The sequence below is a fragment of the Chelmon rostratus genome, chromosome 17 (genome assembly GCF_017976325.1).
Source record: "Chelmon rostratus isolate fCheRos1 chromosome 17, fCheRos1.pri, whole genome shotgun sequence".
Lineage (NCBI taxonomy): Eukaryota > Metazoa > Chordata > Actinopteri > Chaetodontiformes > Chaetodontidae > Chelmon > Chelmon rostratus.
The window spans coordinates 11,878,558-11,901,050 of NC_055674.1; the positions used below are offsets into that span (position 1 = coordinate 11,878,558).

Below are 22,493 nucleotides of genomic sequence, written 5' to 3' on the forward strand. Positions count from 1 at the left end.
TTTCTGCTGTGTTCTACCTTATACAGAGGTATTTTTTAAAGAATGGAAATAAAGCAGTAGGGAGAAGTCAGTGAAAAAGAAAGTGTCATGCATTGAAAGAGAGACTATTGAACGATGCAGTGTTTGTCGTGGCCTTGCTTTCAATTCCTCCAAGGCTTATAGAAGTCTCTGCTAACAGCTTTTTAGCCATGCAAGCAGCATGGCTCCAGGGATGGCAATGTCGGTCAGTTGGTTGGTCCTCCACTTTGGTCCTGACTGGAACTTCTCAACAACTACTGAAAAGATTGTCATAAAATTTTGCACAGACATTCATGGTTCCCTGAGGATAAATCCTAATGACTTAAGTGATGCCCAGACTGTTACCTGAAACATCACCAGCAGGTCACTTTTCACTGATCCTGTGAAATATCTCAACAATTATTGGATGGTTTGGCCCAACATTTGGTACAAACATGAATGATTCCTAACAGTATATCTACTGACTTTGGTGATCCCCTGACTTTTCATGTAGTGCCACCATGAGGTTAACATTTGTGTTTTGTAGTGAAATATCTCACTGTACTACATACCACAATACCACATGTATTTATGTCCCCCTCGGGATGAATTTAGTGATGATCCCTCAACTTTTCATCTAGCCGTCTAGCCTCTTTCAGTTTCAATTTGACTAATACTAAGAACTGTTTGGTTAATGACCTGCAAGTCTATTGACATTCCCCTCAGCCTCAGCTGCACATTGTGTGTTTTGCAAATGATATCATGCTAACATTCTAAACTATGATGGTGAACATTATACCTGCTTAACATCAGCATGTTATCAAGTGCACGTGTTAGCATACCAACATTGGCAACCAAGCACAAGCAAGTAACAACAAGTAAGTAAGTACAGCCTGACAAAACTACTAACATGGCTGTGGAGTCTTGTTTATACTGTTTAAGTGGAGGCTTTGGGTACACGTCATGTTTTTCTGCCCTGCTATGAAGAATATATTGCTAATACATTGTAAGGTTGTTGGATTTCCTTTTTGACCCTCTATAATGGGAATCAATAAAGGCCTGTTGTTTGTGACATGTTACTGTAAGGCCCCTTTTTATCTTATCATTTAAGATGCCCCCGCTGATCATGTGTCTTGAGTCACCATAAGCAATTAAGAGTGTTTTGTGGATTTTAGGAACTCCAACCCCCCAGGATACAGCTATGATCACACACACACACAAACACACGCACACACCCACACCCACACACAGTATTTTCTATAGAAGTGACTCAAGTCACCAATCCCACCATAACCATATCATCCTCAATAGCTACGTTAAGCTTTCCTGCAGAACCATGGAATCCTTGTCCAACCCTGCTATTGCGTGGCTGTCTAGGCCCAGTCTAGGAAATCACAGTGACATCACTTCCCTTAAATCCCCAAAGCCTAGTTGAAAATTTACCCAGGTTTATAGAGTTACACATGCCACATGTCATTAAGCTGGCGACAGCTTAACGAACATCTCAGCTTTCACACCAAGCTCATCCTCCAGCTAAGCTACCGACTGCATTGATAAGAATGCTGACTGCTCTTTTCCTATGGAACAATGAGTGGCAGCTGAGAAACTTCACCACAAGCTGACATTACTTTGAGTCACATAGCTTAGACTGTGTGCTTGCTTATGGGTGAGTTATGGAAAATGTGTTGCAGGAGCAGCAAAGTCCTGCTAATCTTTCAGCAACACCCTAGCAGTGCTCAGCATTATGAGGGCTGTGTCTTTCTTTGGAAATTCAATTAAATGGCGACTGATGAGTCAGGCTTAGCCAGAGGCTAAGGCAGAGTCATGTGATTACAGAGGGAGATAGTGACGGGCTGATTAAAGCATCCCATTTTATTTGAAAGTTTGAGTGTGTGTGCGCATGCTGTCTTCAAACTAACCCCTTGGTACCTGACCTGAAAGATTGTTGGCAGCACGCACAGCATATTAGATGAATGTGTTTGTCAAGCACTCGCACTCTAATGGCCACAAGCCCCTGACTGGGGATCAGACCCCTTTGCTTTCCATTGCCATAATGATGCAGTCTCTCAAATCTAAGGATCTTCTGGGATGGAGCTTGAGTTCTCAGCCTGTGATTTAGAGGGCCATAGCTTGTCTTATCTGAACGTTTTTCAAAGCTAAAAAAGAGCAAGCGAGTGAGCTTTAGTAGTTTAAATGGGCCGAGTTCTGTCACTTGGCTTTGAAGATGGTGCTTCAGGCTGGGAGACACAAGGGACCAACAGAGGACCATGATGATAAAGTCACCATTTCAAGCATTTCTGTCCTCTGTACTTGATTCTTGTCTACTTGATATATTCATATTAGCAATTTCAAGTAATCTGTTTACTTACTCTGTGTTTGGAACTCCCCTCCTTTACAACTATGAGTCATTTTTTTCACATGGCAGAGATAGAAAAAAATTTAGCCAAAGTTTTTATCCAGCTTTGCTATCTGGACAGACTACAGTAAATTAACTTCTTGTCAGAATGTGGAAATGGCATCTAGCTGCTCCTTAGTAGATAGCAGAACGCTGCATACCGACTATCGTAGAGCATCTGTGTTTACTGAGGATGAAAGACGCACCAGGACATTGTACATCCCAGGCAAGACGACGGAGATGCACAAACGCAACCTTGCTTTGTGGAGCCCAAACAGTTAGCAGACGATTTGCGAACACATCCCCCTGAGGAAAAAGGTCCTGACCCCGCTTCGGTTTTGAGAGCAGAAAAAGCAACTGTTTCCGTCTTCTCCTTGCATTCCCTCTCTCATTCCCCCTCCCCACACCACTTCTTCCCTCTCATCCTTTCAAGAGCGAAGTGTCAAAAAACATGGCATCTTACAGCGCTCGCTACAACTCTGAAGAAGAGAAGAGGGGAAAAAAGCTGTACCACCCGGTCGGGCTGATTGAAGGCATCTCAGACGCCTTAGGTGTACGACATTCCTCCTCCTCCTTCCTTCACTGACGCCTTTATAAACAAGTTTCAAACATCCCTGATCTAGTTTGACAAACTTTCTCCAAAGAGCATTTGAAGAGAGGATGAGAAAGTGACACCCCCACATGTGCTTGTGTGTGCTTGTGTGTGTGTGTGTGTGTGTGTGTGTGTGTGTGTGTGTGTGTGTGCGTGTGTGCGTGCGTGTGTGTGTGCGTGCGTGCGTGCGTGCGTGCGGCGTGCGTGTGCTTGTGTGTGTGGCACCGGCAGAATCAGGTCTTCACTTACTCTTCTGCTTTTCAATCACTGCCGTGTCTCTCCTTCTCTCTTTCTTTCACTTTTTCCTTTCTACTCTGACAGGTCTCCTGTGGTCCCTTCAATTGCACAAGAAATAGTGGTAAATCAAGAAAAAAGACCCAGAAGAAAGAGACAGAATACTTTGTTGAGCTTTGTCAAGGATACAGTATATAAATGTAGCTGAAGTTCAGTAATGAGGGGAGCTATCTAGAAGGCAAATTTGTGTGTCTTGGTTGGACTTTTATTTTTAATGGTGCTCAGAGTGATCATCTAAAGTGAAGTGCTGATATCTTAACAAAATCTAATCTCTTTGGGTTTTGTAGATTCCATCATTTCAATCCCAGAGTATGCATACATATTTTCTCTCTAACATCCAGGATACTGTTGATGTCTGTATTGTATTTTATCAGTATTTCTACACTCAAACCATACTGTAATTGACTCGTATTTTTAATTCAGGCCTTTGATTTATACCAAGGGAAGGTCTAATGTGGGTTGAATGTGCCAAGTAATGTTGTGGGAATTTTCTACTTAATAGTTTTGATGTCTAAAACAAACAAGCACTCGCCTCAGGATGTTGTTAATCACTGACATGTTCACACACACACACACGATCACACTTTCAAAGGGAGAACATTGTTACCCTGCTCCAGGGTTGATTAACCCGCCAGAACAGACAGTGACTAAACATGAGTAGTGACATCAAAGCAAATGGCCAGTCATCTGTCTGTCAAAGGTTCTCGGTGTATTTCCATGTGTTGCATGTTTGTGAGCAGAAACATCTTGTGTGTAATGTGTAACAAACTGAATAGAAGGCGGAGGAAAACACATTCCATGAAACAAATGTTATTCACGAAGTTTGACAACAATAATAGAAATGAACAAAAATCAGACTCAAAATGATTGCAAAGCGCTTTAAAGTTGTTTTAAAATGGATGATTATGAAGACTATGTTATTATTAGTATTGCAGCCAATGACTGATATCCTACAGTTTCTCATGCGGCACCCACAGGCCAGAAAATAAGACTTTCATGTTTACAAGAGGATAAACCCCTTTTATTTGACATAACAACACACTAGGTAAACACTGCCCCATCAGTGGCTCTGAGGTTAAAAAAAAGTTGTCTCCCTTTTTTCAGCACCCTTTTTTTAGTGTGTAATGAGCCTCACAGGACTGCCATGGCTGTTCTTAGCTCACTCTTAGTCACAGGATTCCTTCAACTAATCTAATGCTTGATGCAATTAAAATAAAAATAAAAAATCTGTCATTTAGTATTATTGTCTCTGCAGACAAATGCAGTCATGCAAAGGGAACGCCTTTCAAAGACCAATCCATATTTGTGAATAATATTGCCTTACCAGAGATGTGATAATTATTTTCCAGAAATGACGAATGATTAACAGATCGTTTTGTATACAAAGACCATAAAGATAAAAAATGGATTGCATTTTTCATAGCCAATTAGAGTAGGTGATGAGTAGGTCGTTAGGGTCTTATTTCATTAAGACGAGGAACCCCTTCTGTAGGAGATCTGTTCTAATGTGCACGAGTCCACAACGCTGAACTTTTGATCCTCTTAAAATACTCTGTTCAAATGAAAACAACCACTCTGCATAACCAGCTGCTACGTGTTTGCAGAAGTACACACAAACACACAGGCCTTCACTTTGTTATGCTTACTATAGAGTGCAGATTTTATCCGAATGTGCACACGCTCAGTTGAGTACATCTCAGCTTCACACTGGTTTTGGAGGCTCTGTGCATGGATACATGTTTTCAAATGTCAGTGTGGTTTATTTCATCATCAGCTGCTTGTGTGTGCAAGACAGGACACACTGTATCTGCTTTTATCCAGATTTATGTTCTCACTTGTTTCCTGTGACTCTATATGATGACTCTGATGATGTTTTTTTTTCCCCCAAGGCATCTCTCTAAAAAAGTTAGTACACACATCTCAATGATTAACATCCTAGAACAAAATTTGTTGCCCATGTTGTCTTGTCATAGATAATATTTCATTCATCAAGCATATGCATTCATTTCATATAAGTAAATAAAAACTGATTAACTGGAGAGTTAAAAGTTCTCCACAAGTCCATGGTGTTACATATATGACATTTGGATCTCTTTGTGTCTCCAGACTGAGATGAAGATCAAAGTCCTGGAGGCCAAGCACCAGGAGGAGAAACTGAAGATGCAGCAGAGACACGATGCAGATGTTGAGAAAGTAAGAATCAAAACTGAAGAATTGAATACTCGGCCAGCAGCAGCTGCCTTTGTGGATGGATATTTTGCCAGTATAAACAACTTTCTGGCTTCAGTTTGACAATAGGCATATTGATGTCACTAATTTCAGGATTTCTAATGATAGCGGTCTCCCAGCATAACACTAAACTGTAGAGCCACACGTCATATTACAACAAACTTGGCTGTTTGCTTTTGGGAAAGTTGGAAATTAAGCTTTATTTCTTTAATATTCTTTATTTAGCTCCATGGAATCATCTTTTATACTCACAAATGCTTGTGAATGCCTAGTATACCAGCAGATCTAGTCTTCTATCCATTCAGTTCCATTCCTGTCACAGATACTGTGTGAAGCAGAACCAAGGTCCTATAGTGGTGTATAGTCTTCAGTGCATGCACAGACATTGAATTGGCCGTAGTTTGACTGTGTCCTTGCAAAGAATTTTCTTGTGGAGTCTGCAAGGGAAGGGCGTAGTCTGACCGTGGCTGAATCCCATTCTGGTCGTCCACTGCTTTTCTATGGTTGCCATTGGCATGAAATAATAACTCATTTTCTGTCACTACATCTCATCAGGAAACCATGATTTCAAGTGTATAAAACCCAAACTGAGCTGGTACCAGTAGAATATCTGATATGCAACTGAAAATTGTTTGCAGGATCCTCATAGTTTCTGCTTTTATTGTAAAATAGCACATGAAAAGAGTTTCAGATGACTCGATAGTTTCTTTTAGGGCAACTGGACAGCCAGGTCTGTTAATGTGAATGCTCATGAAGACTTGTTAACCTACGTTACGCTGCCCATCATTGACTCTTGATTCCATTTAGTGGCTAATGAAAAGGAAAGGAGCCGAGTCTCTCCTCTTCTCATCGGCCCATCCTGCAAATAATCAGCTCTTCAAAGCTCTTTGTCAGCTGGTGAAAATAGCAGTAAAGCTGGTTCATTTCACACTAGGTGCCCATCAGTTAGGCTGCAGATCAAGCACCTGGGATCTGTCACGTCCGCAGTATGACTTTCCTTTGCTGCCACAGAAGCTTTTAATAAAAACATAGAAAACACTTCAATTTTCTCTCCACTTTAAGATGCCCATTGCTTCTTTGTGTTTGACAAGAGACAGGATGACAGCTAGCTCTCTCTCCCTCTCTTTAATTACATACAGATTGCGAGTTATGTCCGATTTAATTTCCTCAGAATTTTACTCAGTATTCCCTCTAATGGCTTCAAAGGGGGAGTGATTCAGGGGTGCTCTCTGACAAGCCTGATGGGAAGAAGGCAAGCTAGGTTTGGTTTTAATTAGTCTCCTTATGAATAATGTATAGGCTGCTGAAAGGCTACTGGTCATTGTCCTCCTGCTTGAAATGGAGAGGGTAATGACAGAAAAGGCCTGAGTGTTGTATGCTAATGATTGTAGATCAGTACTGTGTGTAGTTCTAAAATATTTAATAACCTCAGGTGAAGAAGCACATCTTTATGTGTTTTCTCTTAACCTGTAAACGATTATAATAGAACAGTAGACCACAGCGCACACCAGAAAAACATAGGTCATCTTTAGTAATGGTATTTTGCTGTAAATGCCATTGGGATTAAATTACATTTGTGTTTTTGTTGTGAAATTCAACAAAAACATTCTGTTTCTCTGAATGTACAGAAAGTATAAACATGTTCTAACTTCAGATTTTGTAGGTGTCTTTTACTCCCCAGTTACTCCATTCTGATAATTTTGGTTATAGTCACGGACAGCCAGGCTGGATTCCCCCTGCATTAGGATGTTTTATAAAAGCCTAAAATGGGCACCCTAAAAGCTGTCATTTCCCACCGTCTAGTGCACTCTCCCTGGACCTGACACTGTGACACCACCATGCGTGTTGAACCCCTAAAAAGACCACAATCTCTCTGGGGTGGCGAAATGGAAAAAAATTGGGTGTCCCTAAATGTTCTGTGAACTTTGCTCCAGCCACCCCATCCTCCTTTCATCTCTCCCATCCCATTCACACGGACGATGACAGGTCTGGCGACTAAGTGCACTTGGATAGAACAAAACACTAGAAACAGAAAAAGTCTTATGGGGTTTTGGACGGTTTGGACGGAAAGCTCTTTACTTTCCATTTCAGCCAGAAAATGAGAGTATCATCTGTTCTTTGGTGTTTTGTTCTGTCTTATTAATTTGATGGGTCATACTGATACCATTATCGATTATGCTTCAAAAGAGCTTCAGATTAATATTTAAAGTAGATGATTTGATTAGGAGAGTAAGGTAAGGTGATATTAGGTCAGTTGACTTCGGAATCATCACAGTGTACAGTACATAAAAGCCTGCTTTGTGCCATAATGTTACAAGAAACTAGGGGGGAAAAAAAACTGCTCATGTGCATTTGTTCAGAACCTGTTAGAAAATGTGCAGTAGTCACAACCTTATACCAACTACATAATGCACACATATATGGGCATTATGCATTTGAGTCAATACGCCTTCTTCCTCCACATGGAGAGTGCTAGACTGTCCTTTTATACTGGAGCTCCAACTCTCTGTGGCCTAATTTAACTAATTGCTCACAGATGGCAGCAACAAGCAGATGCAGTTACCTCATCACACCTCGGCACAGGTGGTTCACTCAAATGCCATTTCACTCAGTAAGCCCATAGTGTCTTTAGGATTAGATAGGCATGTGGAAAAAGTTGTCTTGTCAGGTCATACAAACACAAAATGTTCGGTGTCCCTTTAAATAACCAAATCTAAAGATGAAAATCTATTTTGTTTTTGTCAAACAATTGAGGGCTTTTTGTTGCAGCGTTCACAAACATTATTAATGTAAATAAACCTTTCATATCATCAGAAGATGTTGATTATTTGGATTTAGTTTTGATGTAAGTTGTTCTGTCAGTGGCTTAATTTTAAGATCAGTTTAAAGGTCCATATTCTTGTAAACAACGATTTCGGTTTGCATTCAATGTTGTTCACATAAACACTTGTGTGTATCCTCGAGTCTGAATACATTTGCCTAATGAATTTCATTCTTCATGAAAACATTTGCAAAGACAAATTCTCTTTCAATTGTGAATTGTGCAATGTTTACACATATGATTACTTGCTAGCAGTTTCTTGCCACGTTACAGCCACTTTGTCTTTAAATACAACCCCCCCCCCCGCCTGCATAGATTCTGGACCGAAAGAATGGTGAAATTGAGGAGATGAAGAGTATGTACCGGGCCAAGCAGAAGGAATCGGAGGAGATGATCCGTAAGCTGGAGAAGAAAGGTGAGAGGTCACAGGATTGCAGGGTTAACTGGGAGGATGTTTATACTAGTGTCTCTGAACACTCAGCGTAAAAAGCCCAAAAAGATACAATTCCACAAGAGACTGGTGTAGAGTGATGTTCTCCAGCTGTACTGCTCAAGCTAAATTTTAATCGCATAATGTGTGCATTTTTCCACATGCTTAATTTCCCCTTCCCTGTTTCTCTCTCACTCCTCTCTGCTCTTTCGTCCGACTCTAAAAGGTTTTCATGAGAAACGTATAAACTTGGCAAAGAGGAGCGCTACTGGCCAGCTGATAGAAGCAATATCTTTATTGACATTGATTTACTGACAACATGTGTGTGTGTGTGTGTGTGTGTGTGTGTGTGTGTGTGTGTGTGTGTGTGTGTGTGTGTGTGTGTGTCTCTGTGTGTGTGTCTGTGTGTCCATCTGTGTACATACCCTGAGGCAGGGCCTGACTGCTCTTTGTGTGTGTGTGTGCTCTCCCACAGTTCAAAGTGTGGTGCGGGAATCCCAGGTCATCTGCGAGAGCAAAGAGAAGCAGATCGCTGAGCTGAAGAAGATGTCGGATCAGAGCGCCGACTCCCTGAAAAACGAGTGGGAGAAGAAGGTATGAGGGAAAGTTGAAGGGCTTGGATATTCTGCAGCCCAACCCCCTGAAAGCAGCCTTGAGCCAGAGGAAGACCGTTTGATAGCGTGAGACTTGCAAACTTCGCTGCAAGCAGGCAGGCTCTGCTATACTGCTATAAAAATCTTTATTCTTTCATGCTGTGCTTAAGTTAGAGTAGGTTTTTTAGTGATGAAAAATGAATGCTCTCTGCCCTGGGTAAATTGTGTTTTTACTCCTGATAGCTCTAGCTAGCAGAGCTGTTGGGGCTCAATAAGATCCTAATGAGATTTCCAGTCATCTCTTCTGGGTCACTTAGCACATGATGAGCAATCTTGCCGAACAATTTTTCTCAGATGTAATAACAACAAAAAAGCACTTAGCTATATAAATGGTTTTTTTTTTCTGGCATCAGGGTTGTATTACCCTTGATCAAGCAAGACATTATGTGCCTAAAGACCGAGAAATTACAAAGTGCTTACAAAAGAAATAAAGCAAAGTAGTCATGCAAATACAGGGAGACAGATGTGTGACTGATACATACGTTATTCCGTGCTCCTCCAGTTGCATGCTGCCGTGACAGAGATGGAGCAGGAGAAGTTTGAATTGCAGAAGAAACACACTGAGAACATCCAGGAGCTGCTGGATGACACCAACCTCAGGCTGGCCAAGATGGAGGCTGAGCATAATTCTCGGTCACAGGCAACTGTGAGTACAGGCGCAGGTGTTGGTGTGTTTGTGCGTGTGTTTAGGATTTAGATATTGATCAAGCTGAAGGAAACTGCGTTTGTTTGACTCTAAATGGCATCGAGCTGTAACAGTTTGAAGTTGTTTTTTTTTTATTTTACCCAGACTTCGTGTAACACTTTTTAAACTTGGATTGGTACACTCATGTTTATTCCATCCGTCTGTGATCATCATTTTATACCAGAGGGAATGAGCCTGAGTGCAGCATCAGACAGAGGATTCGCTTGCTGCTGAGATTCATGTTAAACTGCAGCAGGAGATTCAAGTGTTCACTTCATGTGGGCAGATTATGTTCCATACCCAACACCAGACTTTCACTGGAACAAACAGGATTCTAGGTGACAAGATGGGTGTAATTTTGCATAAAACTCTTGCCTTGTTTAGCTCTAAGGAAAGTGTATACATCTGTCACACCTCGAATCATAAATCAGTGACCTACGCAACTCCATGGTTCAAATGAAGAGAGGCATCCTGTAACCTCTGGGCGAGAGTGACTCTTGTATCATCTGTATAAAGGTCTTTGATCCAAGTGTATATTAAATCTTACGCATGGCAGTGCTCGTGCTCGGAGATGTGCGTGCACGCACCTCCCAAAGCAAGTTTCTTTGATATCGTATGAAAGGACTCTGCTTTTAAGTAGGATCGTGCACATTTCATTAGTGGAGACCATCAACACCAGAGGCCAGGCGAATGCGCTCCCTCATAAATAGTATTGTTATCAGTATCAGTATTCATGGGCTGTCATACATACACACATATTGCTTCTGGCCTTAATCTGTCAGCAGGCCCACATTTAAGAGGCATCAAACACTGGACAGTGCAGAGCCAATGGTAAGACCCCTCTTTTAATAATTAAGGACAGACAAGGCCCCAGAGAATGAAAAGAGCTCTCTGTCACTGTAAATTAGCTGCTCTCATGCTGGGAGTTTGGACTGACCTGCATGCACGCGCCTTGTGTAGGATGTTCAAAGTGGACTTTATCTCAGGTGAGTTATTACAGCACCCATATGGCGTGGTTGCTCTCTCTAGGCTTCATCCCGTATGTTGTCATGTGTTCTTTTATTGTGAAAAGGTCTGTCTTTCAACCTTCAAGATCTCAGGCAGAAGACCTGAGTTTATTCAGTATGCAGACATTTTGTGCTTGTAGAATATTCAGTTCTCCTCCTTTGACCCAGTAGCTTGGAGCCTCAGTAGCTTTGAGCTTGTGGTTTGTTTGGTAAATGATAATATATATCTGTTTCAGGCCACTACTCCCCCTCTGCTTACTATGAGGGGGTGAAGTAGCTCCTTAATCAAAGTTCAAACCCAGGACACGATGTGAAAAGTTCGCTCAGTTCACATGAAAAGTACGCGAGCCAAGACAAACTCAGATTGATGATTCATGTTCATTCAAATACAATGCACTGGATCTGGTTTAATAACAGTGAAATGAAGAATGTTCATCTGCCCATCGCAACTTGGTTGGATTTCTATCCAACGCAGATCAAAGATCTCACAAGGGGCTTCCAGATATGTCAGATGTTGTTATTTTTGGATGTTATCTATGCGCAGGGCAGAGCAGATAGAGTGACTGAGTAGGTGTCTGAAAATAAAGACAAGCCGGTATCTGCCTAGGTATTGCATCAGCCAAACTCTTGACTGTAGTACATGCATGTCCATAACCTAAAGGACCAATAATGCAGATATGCTTAATATTGTGGAGTGATCAGAGATGAACTTTCTTACTACTAGCTAGTATTTTCTTATCTTTTGTTCCTAGGAGTGTGTGCAACGTAACTGTGAAATTAGCTCCATATTTATTTGCTTTATATTTTTGTTCCTGAACACTAAAATAACTTGAAGTCAAGTGTCTTAATTGTGATGAAAACCGTATAGTAAAGGAACTGCATTTACATCACAACCAGCTTTACAGCACAAGTCACACTCAACCATTCACATGCACGCTCACACGCTGACGATGCAGCCATTGGGAGCAGTTTTGGGTTCTGTCTCTTGTCCAAGGACATTTCGACATGCAGACTGGAGGAGCCGGGGATCCAACTGTCCACCTTCTGATTAGTGGATGACCTGCTCTACCTCCAGAGACACAGATACCCCATATTACTGTGCACTCAGTAACAGTCACAGTAAAACAGGGTTAAACAAACTTTGAGGAGTGTTTGTTTGACACCTGTTCCACAAGTCCACAGTCCACTCTGTCTTTCTTTCTTATGTCCTTTGTACTTTCTCCTCCACTTGCTGCTCGTCCTCCAACACTCGAGTTGGAAACACAACATGCATGCATGCACACAGCCTGACAAGCCTCAGGAGATGAGTGATGCAGGCTGTCTTCCAGTTGCTGGCTTTAGTTCTGATAGAAAAACTGTAAAAGATCATCCATCACTCTGTATGTCTTCTTTTAAAAACAAATTACATGTTTTTTTTTTTCCATCTTCAAAGATTTTATCGCTTCTAAATGTCTGATGGGGAGAGAAGCTCATAATGTAGCTTATGTAGTCTGCACTTCACACCTTGTAATTCTCCTTCTAAAACACCTAATTAGAGGACCTAATTTGCTCCGTCTGAGTGTGTCCAGGTGTGCCCAGTCCGGCCTCAGCATGGAGACGTGCTCCTTCTCATCTCCTGCCAGAGAGCTAAGTGTCAGCACGCGTCCCAGCACAACACAGGCCCCTTGTTCCTTTTCTTAGCACCCGACACTGCGAACACAAAGACAAAAATCTCTCTCACCCGCCTCGCCGGGCGCTGCTCTTGTACTCTTTTCAAACACACCACTCCCTCCCCCGCCATCATTCCAACGCCTGTCAACGCCAGCCTCTGTCATCGTCTAGATGGACTAGCACGCTCCATCTTTAATCAGCGCCCCGTCATCGCCTTTATCAGCCTGCCCACACTGCATTCCATGCTGTCACAAGCACACACGCACACACACATTCACATGTTGGGGGACCATATGCAGAGAGGGGACGTTTCTTTTCATCAATTGGTGCCGGAAGAAGCTGTCTGCATCAGCTAGACTTTGATCATTGTCTTTATTAAAAATCATAATCCAGATTGAGCTTTTGACATTTGCCATTGAAATAACTCAACTATGTTGGTGTGGAGTGGAGTAGTCTAATTTAGCCTTAACACATATGACCAGTTAAAGGTACGTAGTGGAGTTTTCTTGTGCATTAAAAGTTTCACAAATCTCCCACACTACACAATGCATTTACATCCTGCTGTCCTACATTTGCATCACTGTGCTTTTATCAGAAATATTTATTATATGGCCACTGTACTTTTGCAAATGCATGTCCATCTATAAGCATGTACGCAGTGACTAAAGGGTGGTGCAAGGAGAAGAGTTGTGTGATGTGTTTTAATGTTGACTGACTGCTTGTAATGAAGCGGACGATGGTCTGCACCTCTCTGTGTGTGCATTCTCAAAGTAAGATACAAACAAAACAGGGACCCGCTGATCAAAACATTGCTCTGGATCCCCACATGTGGTCAGAATCTGCACCTTTTTATGCAGCTGAGACTTTAATAATGCTGTTACATGTGTTCCCATTAGGAGGCAGGTTATGAACATACAGCCATATTGACATTTGCCCTTTTTTCCGAATAGGAAAATGACCCTGTATTGCCAGTGTTGCCATGAGTTGATCCAAATGTCAGAATTAGGGCAACAAGGTGAACTAGTACCTTGGAGTTTTACAGCTCTACAAACTTTTCAAAGGCACAGCAGTTGACTTCAGAAACTGCAGTTGAGCTTTTGTAGAGTGGATGAACAAAACAGACAGAAATATTTTCACTTGATAAGATCTTTGCCTCTGTAGCATTGAAAGGGTTCTGCTGGTTTGACCTTTGCTACAGTGCGTATGGAGAGGATGTTTTTGTTCTTGATGACTCACAGATCTTTGGAGAATGCCAGTGAAAAACAGTCTATATTAAGCCCAACCCAAGCTTTAGACTTGATCGTAAGTACAAAATATAACTTAAGCAGTAAGTACCTATAATTTATAAGTTATAGAAACAAGGATCAAGTCAGAGAGCCACATACTTCCATATTACCAACCAGATTTCTGTGTCTGACTTCACTGTGGGAGCATGCTGTCCTCTGACCCATGACTTTTTCTCAGGCTGGTGCCGTTAGTGGTTCAAGCTGTTTGGTTTAGTCGTTTCTGTGTGTGCTTGTGGGTCAGGAGCAAACAGTGCGTGAGCTGGAGCTGCGGGTGAAACAGCAGTCAGTGGAGGTGGAGAAGGGCTATGCGCTGCGTCAGAAGGCAACACAGGAGAAAGCCCAGCTGGAGATCCACATTGCATCCATCAGCGCTGAACTGCAGGAGGCCAACAGACGGTGTGTGAAATACGGAGCGATAAACGAGGGAGAAATGTTAAATGTGGAAAAGAGGATACTAGGTCATCAAGATGTACTCCTTATTGTTAAATATCTGCTTGAGGTCTTAAGGAATCATTCAATAACTGTATTATGTAATTGGTGGCGTTGTAACAGGTCAGTGTGTATTAACTGCCCTGTTACGCTCATAACTGTCCACAGAAATATGATTCTGCAGAAGGAGAAGGTGCAGCAGAGTGAGCAGCACGAGCAGACTGTGCAGAAGCTCCAGGCCAAACATGAGACTGACATGAGCCACTTACATCAGGAACACGCTCTTTCTGCTGCTCAGGTCCATAGTTCCTCATTGCTTTTCAAATTTAGCTGCAGTTTTTTGCTAATTTCCTCTTTTTTTCTTTCTTCTAGGCCTCTGAGGTGATGGAGGACTTTGAGAAAACTGTAGCACAGCTCAAACAGCAACTCCTGGAAAGTGAACATAGGCGACACCAACAAGTCAGGGTATGATTTGGTTGGCGGTAGGGGCATGCGTCTCTACTTTTTGTCACTGTACAAGCTGTGAAAATACTCAAAGTTACAATGATCTTGTCTTTTCTGGGGTGTGTCATAATATCACCTCTGCCATAGAGTATCATTTCAACTCTGCTTCCTTTCAGGATCAAGGGGTAAAGCTTCAGCAGGAAAAAGATGAACTGCAGATCAACTGTGAGAAAAAGGTATTGTGTACTTGCTCCGTCAGGATAACTGACCACTGAGCTCCATAGCTTCTGTTGTTGCATTAAAACAGCCCTGGACAAAGTTATTACGGTCAAGTGGAGATCAAAGCCTGGCGTCACGAGTTCCTTTTGGTTCCCCTTACTTTTAGATTTTATGTCTGGTCTCGTAAAAAACAGGGCCATGATTAACAGGTAGATGTAGGACTGGACAGAGAAGAAAGAGGAGGATTTCTAATTTAGCATAAGAGTTATCATGCAAAATAAGTTGAGAATGGGAGCAAATGACTCTGCAAAAGAGGACATTCAAAAGGGCCATTTTTCTGTCACTGTACTGGGCCTACACTTAATTGCCCCTTCACTCATGTCTTTACTTTTGAGAGACCCTCTTCAAAGCCATAGAGCAGCCATAAACCACAGAGTGAGGAGGCCATTGTTAATGATCTGAGCTGTACCAGACCCATCCAGGCCAGATTTCTCAGGTGAAAATCAGGTTTTAAAGACTTGCTGCACCAGGGTCATCTTCAAAGTGCCAGAGTTATAATATGAGTGCTGGTGCAGGCTGGCATAGACGGCGCCCCTCTGGCTGATACACCTGCAAGAGTTTAGCAGGCCTCTGTGCACTTTATTCAGGGTCAGGGGGGGACTTAAATTAAGCCTTTCTAACAGAAAGTCACTAGTTTGGTTTTGACTTCTTTGTGTTTTCCTCAAACGTTTTTGGTCCTTCCCTTGTAATCCATCATTTTTTCCACCTTTCTTTTTTTCCCCTTCTTCCTTCTGCAAAGTGACAGGAGATGAAAACAATGACAGAAAGAGGAGTCAGTCGTTTTCTATTTTGTTTCCCCTGGAAAGATTCCTCTTTCCACTTGTCAGAAGTGGTAAATGAAACATGTGACGGAGGCCAGAGTGCGGTATCTGGACATAAGAAGGGTCCATATGGCTGCCATAGATCCAGAGTGAGAGGCCCTCTGTGCAGGCTCAGATGGTACTTTTGATGGGGTGATAGAGAGAAGAGACGAGACCAGATGCACAAGGTCACAGGCAGGAGAGTTTTGTTGAGTGATGTTTGATGGTGTCTGCTGTTGCACTCACTTACACCTCTTCTCTCTCTCTCTCTCTCTCTTCCTCAGATTTTGGCAATCCACAGTGAGGCAGAGAAAGAGAGAACAGAGGCCAAGAGGAAGATCGCCAAACTAGAAGATGCACTCAGGTACAAAGAGAAAGATCAAACCAGAAGTCATACCTGTTGCAGTAATAAACAAGATTGAACATTTCTTAAATGTACAATGTCAGTGTTACATCTGAATTAGCAAATCATTTTTATTGAGTACTCATAACAGAGTTAGTGTCTAAAATACTGTAATGTGGAACACTGCTTCCAGCTATATTCATAGTATTAAACTGTAGATGATGTAATTGTCAAAGGCACTGCGTCAGCATGTCAGCCAGTGTGTGTAAATATGCGTCAGTTTCGGTCTGTTTTTGCAGATGTGTACAGTTGACATAAAATGCAACCTGGAGCAATGAACCCTTCAAATTCTGTGTAGTATAATGGCCTATATGTGTGCGTGTGCGTGTACATGCCAAGTTATAACCAAGTCATAATCTGAGAACATCATCAAAACACAAACACAGTGATGGTGCACAGGGTTATTTGACAGGTATATGGACACATTCCCTTCTTTATTACTGCTTGCACTGAAGTTGCCCCCTTTGGTTGTGAAATTACCAACATAATGCTAGCGGAGTATTTATTATACAATAATTAGTATCACACATTTGAGCCCTGACTTTGTGGCTTCAAACTTTATTAGAGAGTTGTTTATGTCTACAGACTTGAGTCTTTGATCATACGAACAGTGTGTATGAATTCTGATTTAAGGTGGAGTTTGGCTTTAACAAGCCAACCCTTGCACACTCTCTTTGATCTTTTTTTATAACTGTGAGTAGTATGGTTAGAGTTGAGAGCCGGGAAACGGTGATGAGAAGCCGTACAGATCAGAGCTTCGCGTATGATGGGCATTTGCGTTTTCTTGAAGAAAACTAGCGAACTTAATCCTAGTGTATAAATCAGACAGTCTCTACACTATAAAACTGAAAACTACACAAGGGAAATACTATGTGACTGTCGATGTAAGACATCATAAGGAAGAGTTAGTTTGTACAAATTCAATTCATGTGTGCCTGTAGAAATATTGTTTATAATTATAGTAATCTTATACATTAAAGCATGTTAAAGCTGCACTAAATATTGTTTATTCAATTGGTCAAATGACTGTGTGGAACCTGAAAGCGATTGCTCTTACATGAACTCCTCACATAATTATCACCAACTCAGCAGTTCCCCTCTGCTCGACAGATGTTTTTAGCACCTTTCAGCACTATGTTTTGGGTTCGTGGCCTACAATTTTAGTGTTTTGGTTCATGCTCATAAAGCTGTTTTGAGTGAAACAGCTCTGAAAGACCCACCATACTCTACCCGTCCGGCACCAAACAGCGGATAGATAAAGTTAGCAACTAGCTGGTAAACATTCGAGCATTTAGCAGCTAAACAGTCGGATATTACACTCCAGAGCTGATGGATGCAAAAAAAAACAGATAAAACAAGAGTGAATATAAGACTTGCATTCATCAGGCGGCAAGAAACAGGACTCCAAGTGAATACATAATAACAACATAATAACAACTTTATAAGGCGATGACACAAAAAACAATTAAATATGCTAATGATGTTCTATTTATAACCTGGTTTCACAGTAGAAGTTTTGGCTTGACATACAGGGACTGATTAATAAACAAGTCAGAGTAATGTTGCATATGATAATAATTGTGTAAATTCTGCCTCAGTATTCAAACTTGGCTGTTTCACTCCTGATAATTATTAACAGTAATTACCCTAAAAGTAGAGGGCTACTTTTGTTTCCTCATCACTCCCTTGGCTTCTAACTGTCACCCTTTAGCCTAGTCACTCCCTTCCCTCCAGACCTACACACTCTGCAGACATCTTAGACTTCACCAGACCCCAGCCAGTCAGCCAACCAGCCAGTCAGGACATTCCGCTGGGTAATTAATCCCATACTGGACCACATTACTTTGTCACAAGCAGATCACAGTTTCCCTGGCAAAACTAAAATGCGTTCTGCACAATTAAGCACAACGCCCATTCAACAACCTCAGCTCCAGTTCCAGCCATACCCAGCCAAGGCCAGTCACAGTGCCATCACCCCCCCTTTGAGAGGTTTTCAGCTGTTTGCCACAATATAAGACCAACCCAGAGGCAGTGGATTAGGAAGAGGGGTTGAACATGACTGTATTTGCTACTTTCTTGGGTCCTCGTCAGTGGCCCAAGGCACTTTGTGTCTAAACTAAACACTTTTTTTAATGACCTCTAAAACCAAGGATAAATCTTTTTTTGTGATTTAGAAATTGTATTAACCTGTAGGATGTGGTTATTATTACAGCTCCTTTGTGTTTCTTTCTTTGAAACAACATGAAAACAAATTTTGCAGTTTTGTGGCGTTTAGCATTCAGCATAAAGATCGCAAAGGGACATTGATGGTTTGCCTGCTTATTGTTTGTGCTTGTCATTGTCAGCCCGCCAACAGAGGACAAGCTTAAACACAGCAGACAGATCCGTTTGTGCATAAATTATCCTTGTTGTTAGTATCAGTAACGAGCCAGTCATTCCCTCGTTTAGTGTTAAACACTGAGAAACGGCGAGTGGGCCATTGGGCTCTCAGCTAATTAAGTACTCAGGCTCCACGCACACACACAGACGCGCACGCACGCTAAGCAGTCTGATGTCTGTTACCTGCCTGCTGTCTGACGGCCTTTAAAGGCGATCCAGGAGAACTTCAAAGTCAAAGCAAGATTGCACACAGGGGTGTGTGTGTGTGTTTGTGTATGTGCATGCATGTGTGTGTGAAGATGGGAGGATGGATGATGAAATTAAACAAGTAGAACTGTTCAACATGCCTTTCATGGTCAGATATTATGTGGTATGTGCGCTGTGTTATGATATATATTTTGTGTGTTTCTTGACCCACACAGTCTACTGTTAAAAGACAACATAGATCTGTTGATAACAGTTTATGTATTCTTATCTTTTATTACTTCTTTTGTATAAGTAGGACAACAACTGATGATCGATGTGCTGGCAGTTCTGATTATGGTTGTTCGTATGTAACATATATAGCTGTCTTTCCATGCTTTACACCCACTCTTTCTTTCCCATATAAAAAGAAAAATAACCCTCTCCTGCCATGCAAATATGCATCGCTGTGTCAATTTGAGTTCCAGCCCTGCGTTACTATAGCAACAACAACAGAAAGCACTACAAAGCTGTGCAGAAAACAAGTTTGTCTCCTTTTCTTTCATCCCAACGTGCCTCAGATCATTACAGGGCATTAGCATAGAGATGGAGAGATGTACCACAGAGGGGGAGAGAAGAGAGAGAGAGGGGGAGCTCATCTGGGAAACAGCTTGCCTGCTTTTGCAACAGTGACCTCCAAATCACAATTTAAAAACATCAGAAAATCACCTGAATGTTCAAAGTAAGGAAAAAGAAAAACACCTGGTTTATTTCTAGATTTATTTATTTTTTCTCTCCATGGTCTCCCACCTGTACCATTCCAGTCCTTCTTCCTGCTGCTTGGCACCCAACTGGCTTTATCAAAACCACATGCCTGCTCAGGTTGTGGTGCAGGGTTGTTGCAACTCTGACTGTGTCTCAGCGGTAACTTCTGCTCAGTTTGATCGTTTACAGTTTAGAGTGGCAGAGGCAGCTTCAACTTTAGGCAGCTGGAGGGAAAGTGTGCTCATCTTTTATGAACGGCTAACACACCGGCTGTGTGAGCGCCAGTCCAACCCTGTGCACACACTCATGGTGTCATGGATGGGATATGTATAATTTACACTGTTTTCTTAAATCACGATCCTGTTCAGTTTAAAGTTTGTGTGTGTGTACGTGTCTGTCTTTGTATGTGTGTCATTGTTTGTCTCTCTCTGTGTTTGTGCATGCATGCCCACATGCTTACATGAGATAATGCCCCTCTGCTCTTAAACGTGTACGATGCACCTAGTATGTTCTTTCATGTTGTCCTGTGTGTGTGCACATGCATGCTCTACATCTGTGTGTGTCTTTTGAAGTGGTCTTATCTTTCTCAGCATTCCTCTCCCATGACAGGAGGGATGGATGGAGGAAGCAGGGGTGGTGGTCCGGAGAGGGACCAGAGGCAGCTGAGCAGAGGCCCAGTTAGTGGTGAGGTGCAGGAGCAGGTGGAGGTATGGATCCTGAATATTGAAAAGCTGCTAGGGCTCAATATTTACTCCCATGGTAGCTGCATTGAAAGGGGAGGATGGAGATGGGTGAAGCGCCAGTTCGATTCACAGACCGGACTAAAGGAAAATTGTAAAGAGCTCTTTAACTGGGTCCTGTAGCCAAGGCTCTCTGAGTTAAAGGGCAATTGCCTCCTCAGATACTTCTGCAATATACTTTATTATAATCAATGTATTGAACGCTGATTTGCAGACATGAGCGCTATCCCAACGAAAAACATGGGACTAAAATATCAAAAAGAAAAGCTGTTTATTTTAGTACTTAGGTTCAAAGATTCTTTTTGTCTTTTTGAATAGTGAATTAAATGGATAGATAATGGGGCAGATAATAACTTTCTAATCTGGAAAAATAAATTAATAGTTATCCTGACATTTAGCTGTTGTATCTGATCATTGCAGTATCTACATATCACTTAATATGTGCCCCAGATTGATATCGTGAGTTTTCATGGTGTAATGATGTTAAATGCCTTCCCTTGCCTATGTGATTATCACACCAAACCTTGTTTGACATTTTTACATTAAGCTAGTGCGCTTACAAATACGCACTGACGGTATGAATTATTACCAAAGCAGGCACAAGCCAACTCATGCACTGAAACAACTCAATCTCAATAGATTGTCTTCAGGGCTTTCGTTGTTTCATTAAAAACCTTCCGGCTTCATTTTCCATTGTATAATGTTTGGGATATGTAAATACAGTATGTTTACTTTAGGGACTCGTGCCTAGTTGATTTAGCATTTTATGCTGTAGTCTGCATAATTCATGAAGCCAAATAGCATCTAAATGCGCAGCGAAGGCAAGAAAATCCCCATTCGAAATCATGTCATGAGTAAAATCTCTTCTCTCCTCTTCTTTTCTTCAACTCAGAACATTTTTAATAATAACTTCATGCAACCTTGTGCATTTTGCTTTTCTGTGCTGTAGGCACAATTTGAGTTCCACGTATACAAAGAATAGATGACACTCTTTCTTCAACATATCTGGACTATACTGAAGCAGAAAAGAGTTGTATAGAAACATTTAATAACTCTGAACTCCAGAGCCATTTTAAAGTACGAAGCAGACATCTAGTAAGTCTTTTTGTTCTAGCCTACCCACATGTTTATCCACCCACATAGTGACACTGTCAGCCTGGGCTGCACCAGATTCTCTTCATGCTCTTCTCTCTCCTTAGGGTGTTCAGTTGGCTTTGACACAGTAACTAGCACGAGGGAAAGTCACTGGTTTCATCCCCAGTGTTGATGGGAGTGCACAAGCTTCAAAGGAGCCAGTTTGTATGATGAATTGAAATGTCATCTGTCATGGCAAAGCACTAAGCCTTCCCTTCTGCAACGTGCAGTGATCTGTGGCTAACGCTTGACCTTTCTTTGAATTTAATCTATGTGAGTCTAACAATTATTTTCATTATAGATTCATCATTTGGTCCAAAAAATGTCAGAAAGTGCTGAAATATTACCATCTCAGTTCAAAAGGGTTTGTAATAGTCTAATAGACTTTACATCTATGGGACTGTTGTAAATACTGAAGTGTACCAGGAGGTTGAAGCTCGATTTAAGGATTAGCAATTGTGCAACACTGACTTATTTTAAGTGAGGCTGGTATCAACACCAGTTAGGCAACTGTTCCTTGCAGGCACCCAGATGACTGGTGTACACCGATGCTGCTGTGGGAGACAGACAATGATAACAAAGCCTCATCCTTTCTACTTATGTGGCCATTTTGTTTCAAATCTTGATGTAAAATGCTGTTTGTAAACAGGCCACATTTGAAGGCAGTTTTAAAGCCATCAAGCTCAACGATTCTGTTTTTTACTCTCCCTTTTTAACTCTTTCTCTCTCTCTGTCTTTAATATTTTCTTGCCCTTGTGCTGTCTCTCTTTTGTGTTCACTTATTTGTGGTCTGTCTCCTATTCTGTGTCTGTTTCTGTCTTTTTTCTCTCCCTTTCTCTTTCTCTGGGGATGCGGATGAAAACCAAGCCTGTTTTATTTTTTCTTCAGAGGGCGCTGA

The 22,493-nt window shown here is 41.7% G+C and overlaps 1 protein-coding gene across 2 annotated transcripts in view; it reads left to right on the top strand.

Annotated features, from left to right (window-relative positions):
- Positions 1 to 22,493, top strand: part of cep112 (centrosomal protein 112) — a 96,939-nt gene that overhangs the window by 13,915 nt on the left and 60,531 nt on the right. For both annotated transcript variants that reach the window (XM_041956924.1, XM_041956925.1), the window contains exons 8-16: positions 5,385 to 5,471; positions 8,644 to 8,743; positions 9,234 to 9,352; positions 9,914 to 10,057; positions 14,281 to 14,435; positions 14,637 to 14,766; positions 14,841 to 14,933; positions 15,089 to 15,148; positions 16,276 to 16,355. In XM_041956924.1, the coding sequence (XP_041812858.1) occupies positions 5,385 to 5,471; positions 8,644 to 8,743; positions 9,234 to 9,352; positions 9,914 to 10,057; positions 14,281 to 14,435; positions 14,637 to 14,766; positions 14,841 to 14,933; positions 15,089 to 15,148; positions 16,276 to 16,355 (968 nt within the window). The remainder of the gene's footprint in view (positions 1 to 5,384; positions 5,472 to 8,643; positions 8,744 to 9,233; positions 9,353 to 9,913; positions 10,058 to 14,280; positions 14,436 to 14,636; positions 14,767 to 14,840; positions 14,934 to 15,088; positions 15,149 to 16,275; positions 16,356 to 22,493) is intronic.